Genomic DNA, 13,221 nt, shown 5'->3' with positions numbered 1-13,221 from the left:
TTCATGCTTGGCGTACGGGAAATAGTTGTATGATCAATTGGCAGAGGCATTTAGGCTCCAACTGTATAAACAAAAGGTTGGGGATTTGATAAGTAACTTTTTAAACCTTAAGATTAGATTGCTACAAATATTACATGTAGGGATTTTTATTAAAAGACCGGAATTTTTGATATTATGTGCAAAAGTTGTTGCCGGTGTGTGTATATATATGTCTTTATGGTTGATGGGTATTCCATATGGAGTCCCCACTCTTCGTCTCCTCCTCATAAATGGAGAAGGAACTTCCTCTATCCCGTGCTTATGGAAATAATTAATCGATATCCTCCCCGTTAGGGGTTCCCATTCCTAATAAGGTGGTTTACTTAGTATAATAAATTTAGATATAATCTTGGCTAAATTAAAAGTTAAAAACTAGTTTCGAAAAGCTTGACGATTTGTCTATCATTTACTTGTTACTTCAAACCAAATTGACTTGATCTTTTGTCTGAATCCAACTAAGAAAAAATTACTAATTAAATTCTCATCGCAACAATTCATATTTTCGTTATACTAATATTCTTTTGTAAAAAAATATTTTCACAAAAAGGAAATATAATCCAAAAAAGAAAATTAATACAAATTGAAATAAAATAAATTTAAAATTGATTTTATAAAATCAAAAAAATAATATTAAAAGGAAGATAACCAGTGGTAGTCAAATTAAACTCTTTTACCAAAAAGTCAAAAGAAAAAGAAACTATTAGATTCCATTTTATTTTAGAATAAAGTTAACTTTTTTCTTCTATATTTTTTATTTATCAAATTTTATTAACTTGAACCTGAATAAACAATGCGGAAAAAAATTAGGCTCAATGATTTGACTTGGAACGGACATTTTATGTTGCGGCTACTTGATTTATAGATATTTTCACGAAAATAAACGATAAATTGTCAAATTATTTTGCTTAAATACAGCCCTCAAGCAAAATCACTTTATCACTAGCAAATTGATTCCTTGAGTCAAATATTACAACTATGACATCTGATTTAACTAGCACCTAACAAACTCTTCATTAAAAAAAGGCAAAAGGGCTGAAAAACTACCCATCTTTTTTTTTTCAATAGCACCCTAACCTTATAATTTTTTTTATAGCATCCTATTTCATATTTTTTGGTTTCAATAGCACCCTAGAGCATCAAATTGAACTTTTTTCATTTGGTTAATATTCAAAAAACAATCCTTCATATATATCATAAGTTCTAAATATTCTACAATATTTTGAATTATACATAAACGCCCTCTTTTTCACAAAGTAAAAAATAATAATTAACTAAATTAGACTCGTGGCCAAATCTGGAGACGAGCTGCTCGTCTTCCATGGAGGAAGACCAGAAGGTCTTCCCCCATGAAAGACCAGCGGCTGCTGGTCTTCCTCCATGGAAGACCAGCAGATTTGGTCTTCCATGGCGGAAGACCAGTCTTCCATGGAAGACCAGCCAGCTAGTCTTCCGAGGAAGACGAGCTGCTTGTCTTCTTCCGGAGCGGGTTCAGTTTTTTTTAAAAAATTTAAATTAAATTATTAATATATATTTATTTATTTTTTTGGATTTATTTGAAAGGTTTTTAAGTTAAGGGACTTATTTGAATTTTTTTGAGTAAAAAAGGTATAAAATGACTCTTAAATTTAATTGTTTTAAAAAGTTTAGTCCTTATAATAATAAAGTCATCTTTTTAAAAAAAATTAGGGTGCTATTGAAATCGAAACATACGAAATAGGGTGCTATTGAAAAAATTATAAGGTGAGGGTGCTGTTGAAAAAAAATTGAAAGGTCGGTAGTTTTTCAGACCTTTTGCCTTAAAAAAAATAGAGAAAATTACGCAATAATTATAATTGCGGCAATAGTTTTCTCAAATACCAACATTTCATTAAGTTTTCTCTTCTATCCAAGGTGTTTTACAATAAATGGATGAGCTGGCACAATTATTACTTTTTATACCCACTTTCACTCTCCTCCATTAGCAATCATCCAGAGACTGAAACATCAAACATAGACAAATCATTTCCTTCGTCTTCTCATCCAAAATTTATGATCATGGCTTATAATGATTTCTTTAAAACAATAGACTTCAAATTTAAGGCTTCTAATCATTTCTTTCGTCTTCTCATCTAAGATTCACCCAAACAGCGTCGCTGTCATCACTCCCCATCGTCCTAAAGCTCTCAACGCCATGAACTTAGGTCAATCGTATCACATTTTCTTTTTTTTAATCTATTAATAATTGTTGTAATTTCAATTTTAATGTTTGATTACTATATAGAACATTCGAATTTGGATTGCTGATATAGATGCTAAGTACAAAAGTTTTCTGGGTGTATGGGAATCGGATCTGATTAACTTTGATTGGCAGCTCTCAAAGGTACCCAGATGTTAAGTACAATAAGTGTGTTCTTATTGAAGGCAACTCTCCTAGTGCATTTTGTGCTGGTAATCGTTTAATTTGAATTTCCGAAAACGAGACTCTTTAATTTAGTTATATTACTATTAATGAATAATCTGGAAGGAATCTTTTCAATTGGTTCTTTCAGGCTATTGATGATCCTTCATTCTAATCCCCTTTGGCTCAACGGAGGTCGGCTCTTTGATCATTTTACATTTTAATTTTGTTCATAATAATTTGTCTTATACTATTGATTTCTGAATATTTGAGTGTTATGTATATGTTTTGTTGTTTATATGGCCAAATTTGGTAAATCAGGTGTCTTTGAAAGTGTCAACTTCATATTTACCAAATTGCATATAGTATTTTTTTGTGGAGCTTTGTCTTCATATTTGAGTGTTTACAATTTGTTTTACTATTTTTATTTTAAAAAATGTAGCAGAGCTGTATTTGAGACGTATCACTGTAGTTCTGAGATGTATCTGAATTTTTTTAAGATGTATATCTACATTTTTAATTTAAACTCATATGTGTAAGATTAACTTCAATTGGTGATAAATTTAGTGAATGATTATATAGTTATTGGTTCAATTTATTATGCATATATTATGTGTATAAATATTGGATACATTCATGATACATCGTATATACACCTCCGATATATTGTACACAAATCGTTGATACATCATAAATACATTCTAGATTCATATTCTTATTTTTTTTATTATCTCAACGAAATGAATTTCGTAAATACACCATTGATTATAATTTCTAGAATCACTCTCCAACTCGGGATGATTAATAAAAACATTATATAATATTGGTTCATTTTATTATGTATCTACAAATTGGATACATCAACGATACATTGTATCTACGTTATTTATAATATTGTAGATTAATTGTCAATCCATTCTAAATACACTTCTAATACAACATAGATACATGTTCTTATCAACAGAAACCCATTTAACAATAGTGTTCGCAATTCCCCGATGTATTATCGATACATCTCCGATACGTCATAAATATTAGTGGTTCTGAAAAAGGAGATTAAGAAATGATTTTTGAGTGATTTATATTACTATGATGATCATCGACTTGGAATTGACGAGTGAGACTGCTTATTTCTGTTTCTAGGTTTTTGAAATTTATCTTTAACTGTTTCAGAGATGTATCAGAAATGTATTTGAGATGTATGTAATATGTTTTTGAGATGTAATTGAACAATTTTTAAAATATGATTTCCAGCAAAATAAAAATTATAAATTGACTGCTATATTTTGAATTTTTAATATATTTCATGTCGGCTACTGTTGTTTTAAGACGTATCTAAACTGTTTTTGAGACATCTGAACTGAATTTCGTAGATACACCATTAATTATAATTTTTAGAATCCATCTCCAACTCATAATGATTAATTTTCAACAAAATACATTTCAAAATGATCGATACATGTGTGTATTAGTGATATATAGATGATACATTTCTGATACAAAGCAGATACATAGATGATACATGTTTAAATTTTTTGAATTATTTTAACGAAATAAATTTTAAAATGATCGATATAATATATGTACATCGTAATACATCACTGATACATCATAAATACACCATCGATACATTATAGATATAGAGGAGAAAAATTAATAATAAAGTTTTAATATATTATCGATGTATCATCTATATCTTGCAATACACTGTAAATACATGGACGATACATCATAAATACACTATAAATATAAACAATAAATTGAGCTAAAAGTAAAACCTCGTGCAACATGGGAAAAAAAAAGGACGGAGCAAACTTTCAAATATTTAATAGGAAGACATGCTTTTTAAATACGTATATCGAATACATATTAGAAGCAATAATATATAATATATATACTTTTTTGTACTGTAATTTATGGGTTTTTAAAGGCGAGATTAAATTGAAAAAAAGTATAAAATTGATGAATTTTTATGACATCAACTCTAAATTTAATGAAGACGTGAATAGTTATTGGTTTAATTTTGTATGAATATATATGTCGGATACATCAACGATACATCGTATATCCACCATTAATATATTGTAGATAAATCGTATATACTCTACTAATACATATATATTCAATTTTGTATGAATATATATGTCGAATATATTTTTTTTTATTTAAAATATATTATAAATATACCTCAGATACACATAAGTAATACATATAAATAATATGTGTGTGTGTATATATATTTGTTTTTGTTTTTAGAAGTATGAGAAAATGTAGTTGTGATACATTCCAGATACATAACAGATACATATATGATACATGTTGATATTAAATTGACATGCTGACACGTGCTGACATGTGACAGCCGCGCGTGTCAGACGCGTTTCTGACGCGCGTCAGACGCATTTCTGACGTGTGTCAGACGCGTTTTTGACCAAAAATCACACGTTTTTGACCCTTTCTTTTGGCTTTGAGTGTGACACATGTCTTCTATTTAGTGGTTTGGTTAGAATATGTAAACTTTTACCTTTTTTTGGTATCAATGTAAATTATTAGGTTGGTGTGTATTTTTGTTATTTCCTATTTTAATATGAATATTTTTGTGGTTTTCTCAAAAAAATAAACAAACACCTATATATATATATATTAAAACTTTCAAAAGTACAATATTTTAAAATGAAACTGTTATCACCCTAGACTATTCTAATTTTCTAGTTGAAAGGTTGAATCTATTTTAAACTATTGATCAATCTAATTCGATATATGCTTCGTCGATAAATGTTAATCAACCAAAATAAAAGAAATGAATATTTTATTATTTGTCATATTCAATAAAATTAAAACAATATAAAATAATAGGTACCACCAACGATAAAGTAAATCACAGCAGTTTAAGAAAAAAAAAACCCTTAAACAACTATATTTTTTATTTAAAAAGAGCATAATCTTATTAGTCCAAATCAGAAGTAGTCAAACTCGTAAAAAAGTCAAAAAATGTATTGAATCATTTATGATGATCTAACGAAGAACAAGCTACTTCAGCAAGGCAATGCCCAACTTTGTTCGCATACCATCTTGCAAACTCAAAAGATAAATTACATAACTGCTATAATAAAGTACGGTTATCAATAATACAATCGATAACTGCCACTTGCGGTTGTTAATGTCCGCAATAACTTCCGATGTGTCTGACTCAATGGTGGCCTTTGACTTCCCTTTCAGCCAACTCACTCTAATTGTGATGGATTCTGCTGCCTTAAATGATAATGCACCATTAAACGTAGCGGACCGAGCTTGGATGGCCCCTTGATCATTCCGAATAACACACGAAACCCCTCTTCGTCCCCTTTGTCCAGCCCATCATCCGACTTTCGACCTCTTAAACTCTTAGCAAACTACCATGCCGTTAAAGTTCGTTGGCCATGTTCACAACGAAGAGCCGCTACTAAGTATATTATTCCAAATCACATCATTTATATTCAACCAAATAAACCAACAGGTCATAGCATATAAATTCTTGTTCTCGTCATCTAAAATATTGAACACATCACTCTCCCATTCTCCGATAGGTCCATAACAGTGACACTGCACTTGAAAATCGCAAGCTCGCAAACAAAGAACAAATGGTTCGCATATTCCACATTCCTGCAAACCTGGCAAGTCGGGTCGATAACAGCTCTCTTGATCTGAAGCTCATATCGGCGGTTGGCAGGAAACCACTGCATAGACGCCACATAAAATATCTGATGTTGAGCGGGACCAATAACTTCCGAATTCTCGACCAAAAGGGATTGCCATGCACACTGAATTTCTCCATGCAAAACCCGATAGCTGCTTCTAACCAAAAAGTAGTGCTTATTCTCATAAATCCAAAATCATCTCTTCTATTACTAAAGGGGTCTTTAGAATCCCTGCTTTTTCAACAGAAGAAAACAAGTCGGATAGCCGGATAGGAGCTCTTCATCCATTCCATCAAATGTGACTTCATTAATTGGCTGACCCTGACTTCGGATTCTTGATTTATTATATGTCATATGAATATTTTTTTTATCATCATAATTTCTTTATATAAGGAAATAGTGGTTAATACTCCCAAATATACTTGCACACAAGAGTTGATGAAAAATAAAACAAAAAGCCTTCTCTCCTTTTCAACAATAGTTCATACTATCAAAGACCTCTATAACTCATGTCTACTTCCTTCCAACACATCAAAACACAATCAGTACAAAATCAATAATAAAAAAAGAGAATATACATAAAATACAATAGACCGATAATCTTTGATTGAGTTGAGAATCACTCTGTTCAGGAAGATTATGGCTCGGTCATCCTTCAGCACTTGTTCAAATAAAGCTTTCGTCATCTCAAAATATTTCTTGTTCAGATTCCTCTTATATTCATCCACTTATGCCTCTGTAACAAGAATCATAAATTTCATTTTAGCACTTATTCAATTCAATATCACGAACCTTTTACATAAATTCTAACCGTATGCCTACCAGAACACTTCAATTTGACTCGCTGTATCACAAACGCTAAGGCAACACTTATTGACTTACTATATCACAAACTCTAAGATAACACTTCAATTTGACTCACCATACCGCAAACTATAAGGCAACACTTCAATTTGACTCACCATACCTCAAACTCTAAGACAACACTTCAACTTGACTCACCATACCGCAAATTCTAACGCAACACTTCAATTTGACTGCATTAGCCGTTTTATGAACTATTTTTTCTCTTGCAGGACCATCCTTCCATAAGTATTCCTAATTTTAATTTTGTATCCAAGTTGTTCCTAAACTTTCATTTAGTAACTTGGTTATCCATGCAGCAATTTGAGAATGAATTAAAGTTTAGGGACGAATCTGGGAAAGAAGATAGTTGAGGGACGGTTAGCGTAAATTACCCCAATTTGACTCGCTGTATCACAGACTTTAAGGTGGCACTTCAATTTGACTCACCGTATCACAAACTTTAGAATTTTTGGATGCATATGCTTACCATAGTTTCAAACATATACTAAGCACAAGTAGGAATCTTGGTCTCGACTAAGTATTTTTCTCTTGATTTGTTAGTTTATAAACAAAGAAATTAAAAAAAAAGAAAAGAAAACTACGAAGACAAGATAATTAGCTAATGAATGGATAGATTGAATCCTTAAAAAGAGAAGAATAAATATGGCCTTAAACAATGCAAACTATCAACAACTGTACTCTGGATTGACAAGACCGCAGCATAACAAAGCTCGAGTGTCGATAGATTTGGTCAATAAATCAAGTATAGTACAAATTCCATGGCTGGTAAAGAGTATTTGTACAATGCAAAGAATCTGAAACATATAGCAGGCATTTGTATCAGATTTTTTACCTTTTACAGCAGATAAATTTCTCATCAAACTTAATCCCTCTTTGGCCATAGCTTGTCCCAACTAGAAAGCAGAACTCGGACGATAGAATAGAAAATTGCCTCTACACAAGACATTATGAAGTTCCAACAGGAAGATGGCCAGTACCATGGATACAGCAATCGGAAAAACAGACTTATAAGATGTCGAGGATATCGCCCTACCTGTTCCAGATTCATGTCATTGTTACAATATTGAAAAGCAGAAGTATCATGCACGTTCTCATGTTTGATTAAATGTCTTGTAATCATTATCAACCGTTGCAGAAATTTTAACAAAAAAATGATCTCCAAGAACTGCATCTTAACGAAAAAATAAGTATTTCCTTGAAACTGGATAATTATTACTCATATTAATCTTCCTGTTCCTCTTTAGTGCATGGAGTTTTTTGATATATTCCATGGTAAGTAAGTACTCACAGGAAAAAGCAAATCTAAAGCATCCCAGGCTGCATGACGGACAGCTCTAGTGGGATACATTGGACCACCGGGAGAAGTAAAGCTATACAAGCATGCCTTTAATCTTGTACTTGTGGTCATTCTCAGTTCTATACCTGCACAAATTCATTGTACTGCCTTCTTCAGATGGATAGCAGGTATAAATACCATGAATTGTCGAATATTATTTTTTTGTGAAGAATAATGTTACCTTGGAGAACTTTAATACGTGAAAGATAATGTAATAGAACTGGTTCCACCTTCAACTTTTGAAGCTGCCAACAAAACAATTCCATAGCATCTTAACATGCTGGAAGATGTTCAACTCTCTTTCATAAACAACAATGGCCCTATTATTTCACAAGATATTTAGCATACCTGGTCTGCAAGTTCAATAACAAAGAAGTCTGCCGCGCCACCAACTAAGAAAGCATTTTGAAAAACAGGAAATTGCTTCAAGAAGATTTCAAGCTTGTCATCTACATACAAGTACAGCATAAAAATCATAAGTGACTGCAACTTACTATTCGATTTCTAATTCACATGCAAAGCGCAAAGGTCACCTGAGTTGTAAAATAGTATGAATCTTGAAAGTAGCAGAAGCAGATCTCTCTGGGCCTGAATTAGAAATTGGTTGACAAATTATTTTCCCGATATTTGCTAGCTAGAACTAATAACTCCGATTTCCTCAACATACTCTTCCTAGAGACCAACAATAGCCAGGAACAACCATTTCAAGGAAAACAATTAACTAGCAAGACTGAAGAGTGTAGGATCAGAGTGCCTGACCTGAGCAGGAATTTTATGCAAGCGCATAGGCTTCATAGCCACTTCCTCCAGCAGATACTAAAATCAATACGAGAACAATAGTAAATAGCACACAATGAGTTGGATAAAGTGCCATAAACATAAATGAGACTTACCAGAAAAAGGATTTGGAACCGCCTACTGTTTGCATGGATGTCAATCCTGAAAATATGTATAAAACATATAGTCACGAACAGCAATGTATGATTCTTAAAAATGGTCTTCCATCATGCTAAGTACAATCATGCACAAAAAACAATGTTGTTTAAACAGATCCATAATTATGTAATCACCATGGTTGAATGTACATTATCAACACACACAAAAAAAATCAGTTGGCAAGTGCAGAACTATTATAAATTACACTACAGAATATTAACAATATTTTTTCTTTGCTACTTCTCTTTCTATTTTCAATCACCTCATAGTGCCGCTCTCTCCACTTCTGAGGCATGTTAACTTCCTGAGCACTCAAGTGCATCTACAGCATATCAAATGAAATACTCTTTGGAGGGTCAACAAGATTCTTATAGTCAATCTTTAGAGATTGTTCATCTTGTTTCATGTTGAGCCATTTAATAAATACTTTGATGATGACACATAGGAAAGTTACAAGAGCGCCCACATATAAGAAAATAATCCTCAAGACCACGAATACTCAAATATACCATTTTGATAAGCAAATGTAGCACAAATAGAATTAAGACAGGGACCAGTACAATCTCGTACCCAGAGTCCCAGACATTTTTCATTTTGCATACAGACAATTAGCATTGAGATGTATGTCTGATGGACAAATATGATTTCTGTACATTTTGATTGCTTAGAGAGACTGGAAAGCAAGCTCTCAATAGAGAAAATAACCACCATAGATTTTAGTGGTCATCTGCTTTTCTTCGTTTTTCCACATATCGAACAGGCGACATTTGATGCAGTTAACTTTCAAATGTTATTTGTTCAGAAGCCATCACAGAGCAAACAACACATAGACTACTACAAACCAAACAAGATTACTGAACATACACTACTGCAAACCAAAACAAGACCTCTGAGATTCATACCAGAACACATTTGTGGCACCTTGAACAAGAGCAGATGAATAGCGTACAAGCACTTCAGTATTATCCAGTTGAGCCTCAAATAGCTGCAAAAGCCGATACAAACAGACATTGGAATCGTTAGATAGATGAAGTTTAGAGTATCACTTTACCCCAATTTTGAAGGCCAAAACAGATTTGACTGTTAACAAAGTCATACAAATTCAGTATTTACATACAAATAACTACATTTTAACCCGACAAGAAGAGGTTTGAGAGGTGAATTCTATATTTTAAAGACCTTTTATTTATTTATTTATAAAAAAAGTAACACTTTCACAATTATATCCAAACCTAAGAATCAGAATCAATCCATTAATGCACAAACCAAAAACCGCCGAAAGAAGTACTTTAGTGACTGCTAGTTTACAAGAGAAAACTTTAAAAAGAAGAAAAAAAATTGACTTAACCAAGAGTCGTGTCCTCTAGTTAACTCGAACATATATCAAGGACCCAGCATAATGGACAGAAATTTAAGATATAGTTTTGCGCACTCCGATTTGTAACAAAGAATTTAAATATATGAAGTTATAAATGCTTATTGGAGAATCATATATTTATAAATGAAGCAAAATTTTACAGTAGCAAAAGATCATGTGATGAGTACTATATCTTTAGTATCATTCATCAGCTGTTACTTTTAGATTCTGTTCAAAACAGTTGTTATCTTAACTATTCTTTTTAATCTGGATATAGCAATATCTTCAAAGAGAAGAAATGCCAAAATGTCAGTAGGCATAGTAGACATAGATACATGCTCAACCCAATTACAAATGATGAATTCATGATTGAAGCTTAGCTGGAAAAATTTAAGCAAAATATGAAACCACATGAACTTTACTTAAAATGATTTGGGCACTGTGACAGAACTATAAACAGATTACAAAAAAAAAAAAAAAAACATAGGAAAGCTAAAGTTAGCATTACCCATTTGTGGAAAAGAAGAGCGAAAATATGTGATGCAAATGACTGGCTCCAAAGTTGGACAATTAAATCAAGGATTCTTTTACAACTTTCAGGCACTTCAACATAATAATCGGCAAGAACATTGTAAAAACATAAATGAGCATCACCGCTTTCCTCTACAGGAGAAATTGTATCTTCTTCCCTATTGACAATTATATCTGCAATCAATTTCAGTACCCAAAAAATGAGAACCCCAAAATGGTGGAGTAGCCACAAGTTAAATATAGCCCTTGCAAGTGATAATTTGTAGGAAACAACACAGACTTAAGAAGTTAATATTCTATTCTAAAGTTAGCAACCTGAGAGAATGTCATCTCTTACTGTAATATCTTAAGTTTCTGCTTGTGAATTTCAACCTACACAGCTCACTAGGACTAACAATAACATAAACTTTTAAATGCCCTCATGGCATCAATTTTGCTTCTCGTTAAGATTTCCAATACTTTTAAGCAAAGAACAAAAGGCATCAATTACGTAAAATTCCCAAACAATAGGCATTGTACATCTAAAATTGACTCTCATCAGCATTGAGTTCCAACATTTTTGGATTCTGAATTGAAATTCAAATTGAATTTGAACTCCAATTTTTCGAGTTTACAAACACACAGCAATAAAACAATTCCAATTCAATCCTAGTAGATGCTAACACACTAACTATCCAATCACTGAAAATAAAATAGCACATAAAGAAAAAGGGGGAAAAACATAAACCTCTAGCTCGGTCATCAACTTCCAAAGCTATATCCGCGAACAGCTCCTGCAACAAATTGCGTCTCTGTGATGCAGAAGCCTGTGCCTGCAAAATTAAATCAACCACCACATTTTAAAACCTCGATCAAAAACAAAGTAAACTGAGTTTAAAAACAAAATTTAAAAATAAAATTGAGAAGCATACTCGTTGGAGTTTTTTGTGGATTTCGAGAGTGAGGGCATTGAGATAATTAGCAGAGGTTGAAGTTGAAGTTTTCTCCATTTCTTTTTCAAGATTTTGGGTGGCATTCCAATTAAATTTATGCATACTTTTTTTACTTTAATTAATAATTAATCTAATCAACTAATCTAATCAGTTTTTATTGAGTTTGATTAACTGATGGTAAAATAAAAGAGAGAGAGTAACGTGGCAGAGCATTAAACGAAAGGCAAAATGGCACGCTGTTTCCGTTATATGTTGTCCACGTGCATTTGACGTGGGCTAGTCCATCTGTCTATTGACAAATTAATGTATATAGAAGATTTTAAAAATAATTACTGATCAAATTATGGTTTTCATTTTCTGACATAAATTGTAATTAAATAACATTAAAATTAAAAAATTATTATTATTATCATCATAAGAAAATTATCTATACCAAAAAGAGAAAAATATAGTATCTACTATCTTTTAAAATTTATTTATTGAAATACTGTAAAATTTTAAAAATTATCCTCATATTTTATCAATTTTATATTTTTTTTGTTATATATTAGTTTTTATTTATAAGAATAATTTATTGAAAAAACCACTCGGATAGCAGGAAAATATCGTATGAGTATAGTTGGTCGCCGAAAATTTGGCCAAATTTTTTTCTGCCAACACATAATCAATTTTACTGTCAACACATGATCAGCACGTTCTCTGTTAATTTTTGTTAACTTTTATGATTAATTTTTTTTTAAGTAGTAGTAGTATTTTTTAAGCGTATCTTATGCTTGAGTTATGTGGGAGTGCCTGAAAATTGAGTTAGTCTCATGCTTGAGCTATTGTAAAAATTGAAAGTTTTCAGGCTTATTCATCTTTTAGCTCGAGTAATTTTTTTTGTGAGGTCCAGATTTTTGGATTAAACACCCCTCATATTTAATTTGTGATGTGTTAAATTCTGATTATTCTTAATGAAGCTATTTCTAATTTAGTTATTTTTTAAGTCCAAACAAACCCATTATAAATATATTTAACAAAACATTCCATCACTACTATAGTCAAAAGTTGGTGGTTTATGTATGAAATTCTATAATTGTTTGTTGCTGAACGTGAAAGTTACAGAAGCAAATAATTTTTAAAATAAACTTTTCAGCATAATTGTCTTAACAAACACTCGAAATGTCCTT

General features: G+C 31.6%; 1 protein-coding gene and 1 long non-coding RNA gene across 2 annotated transcripts; one reads left to right on the top strand and one right to left on the bottom strand.

The window, feature by feature from the left end:
• Nucleotides 1-1,883: 1,883 nt before the first annotated feature.
• LOC126665876 (uncharacterized) lies at nt 1,884-2,944 on the top strand. Its single transcript, XR_007637712.2, has 2 exons — nt 1,884-2,611; nt 2,738-2,944. It is a non-coding gene; the product is annotated as an uncharacterized LOC126665876 (long non-coding RNA).
• Nucleotides 2,945-6,528: 3,584 nt separating this feature from the next.
• Nucleotides 6,529-12,155, bottom strand: LOC126665698 (uncharacterized). Its single transcript, XM_050358574.2, has 12 exons — nt 12,032-12,155; nt 11,848-11,932; nt 11,098-11,294; nt 10,135-10,217; nt 9,190-9,235; nt 9,056-9,112; nt 8,830-8,884; nt 8,645-8,745; nt 8,478-8,541; nt 8,249-8,382; nt 7,793-7,993; nt 6,529-6,829 (listed from the first exon to the last, which is right to left on the bottom strand). Exons 1-11 carry the CDS (start codon nt 12,152-12,154, stop codon nt 7,823-7,825), a joined length of 1,116 nt encoding a protein of 371 aa, XP_050214531.1. The 5' UTR covers nt 12,155; the 3' UTR covers nt 6,529-6,829; nt 7,793-7,822.
• Between the last annotated feature and the right edge of the window lie 1,066 nt (nt 12,156-13,221).

Source organism: Mercurialis annua, linkage group LG1-X (assembly GCF_937616625.2).
Source record: "Mercurialis annua linkage group LG1-X, ddMerAnnu1.2, whole genome shotgun sequence".
Classification (NCBI taxonomy): domain Eukaryota; kingdom Viridiplantae; phylum Streptophyta; class Magnoliopsida; order Malpighiales; family Euphorbiaceae; genus Mercurialis; species Mercurialis annua.
The sequence above is the reverse complement of the archived record's forward strand: the minus strand, read 5'-3'. Positions and strand labels throughout refer to the sequence as shown.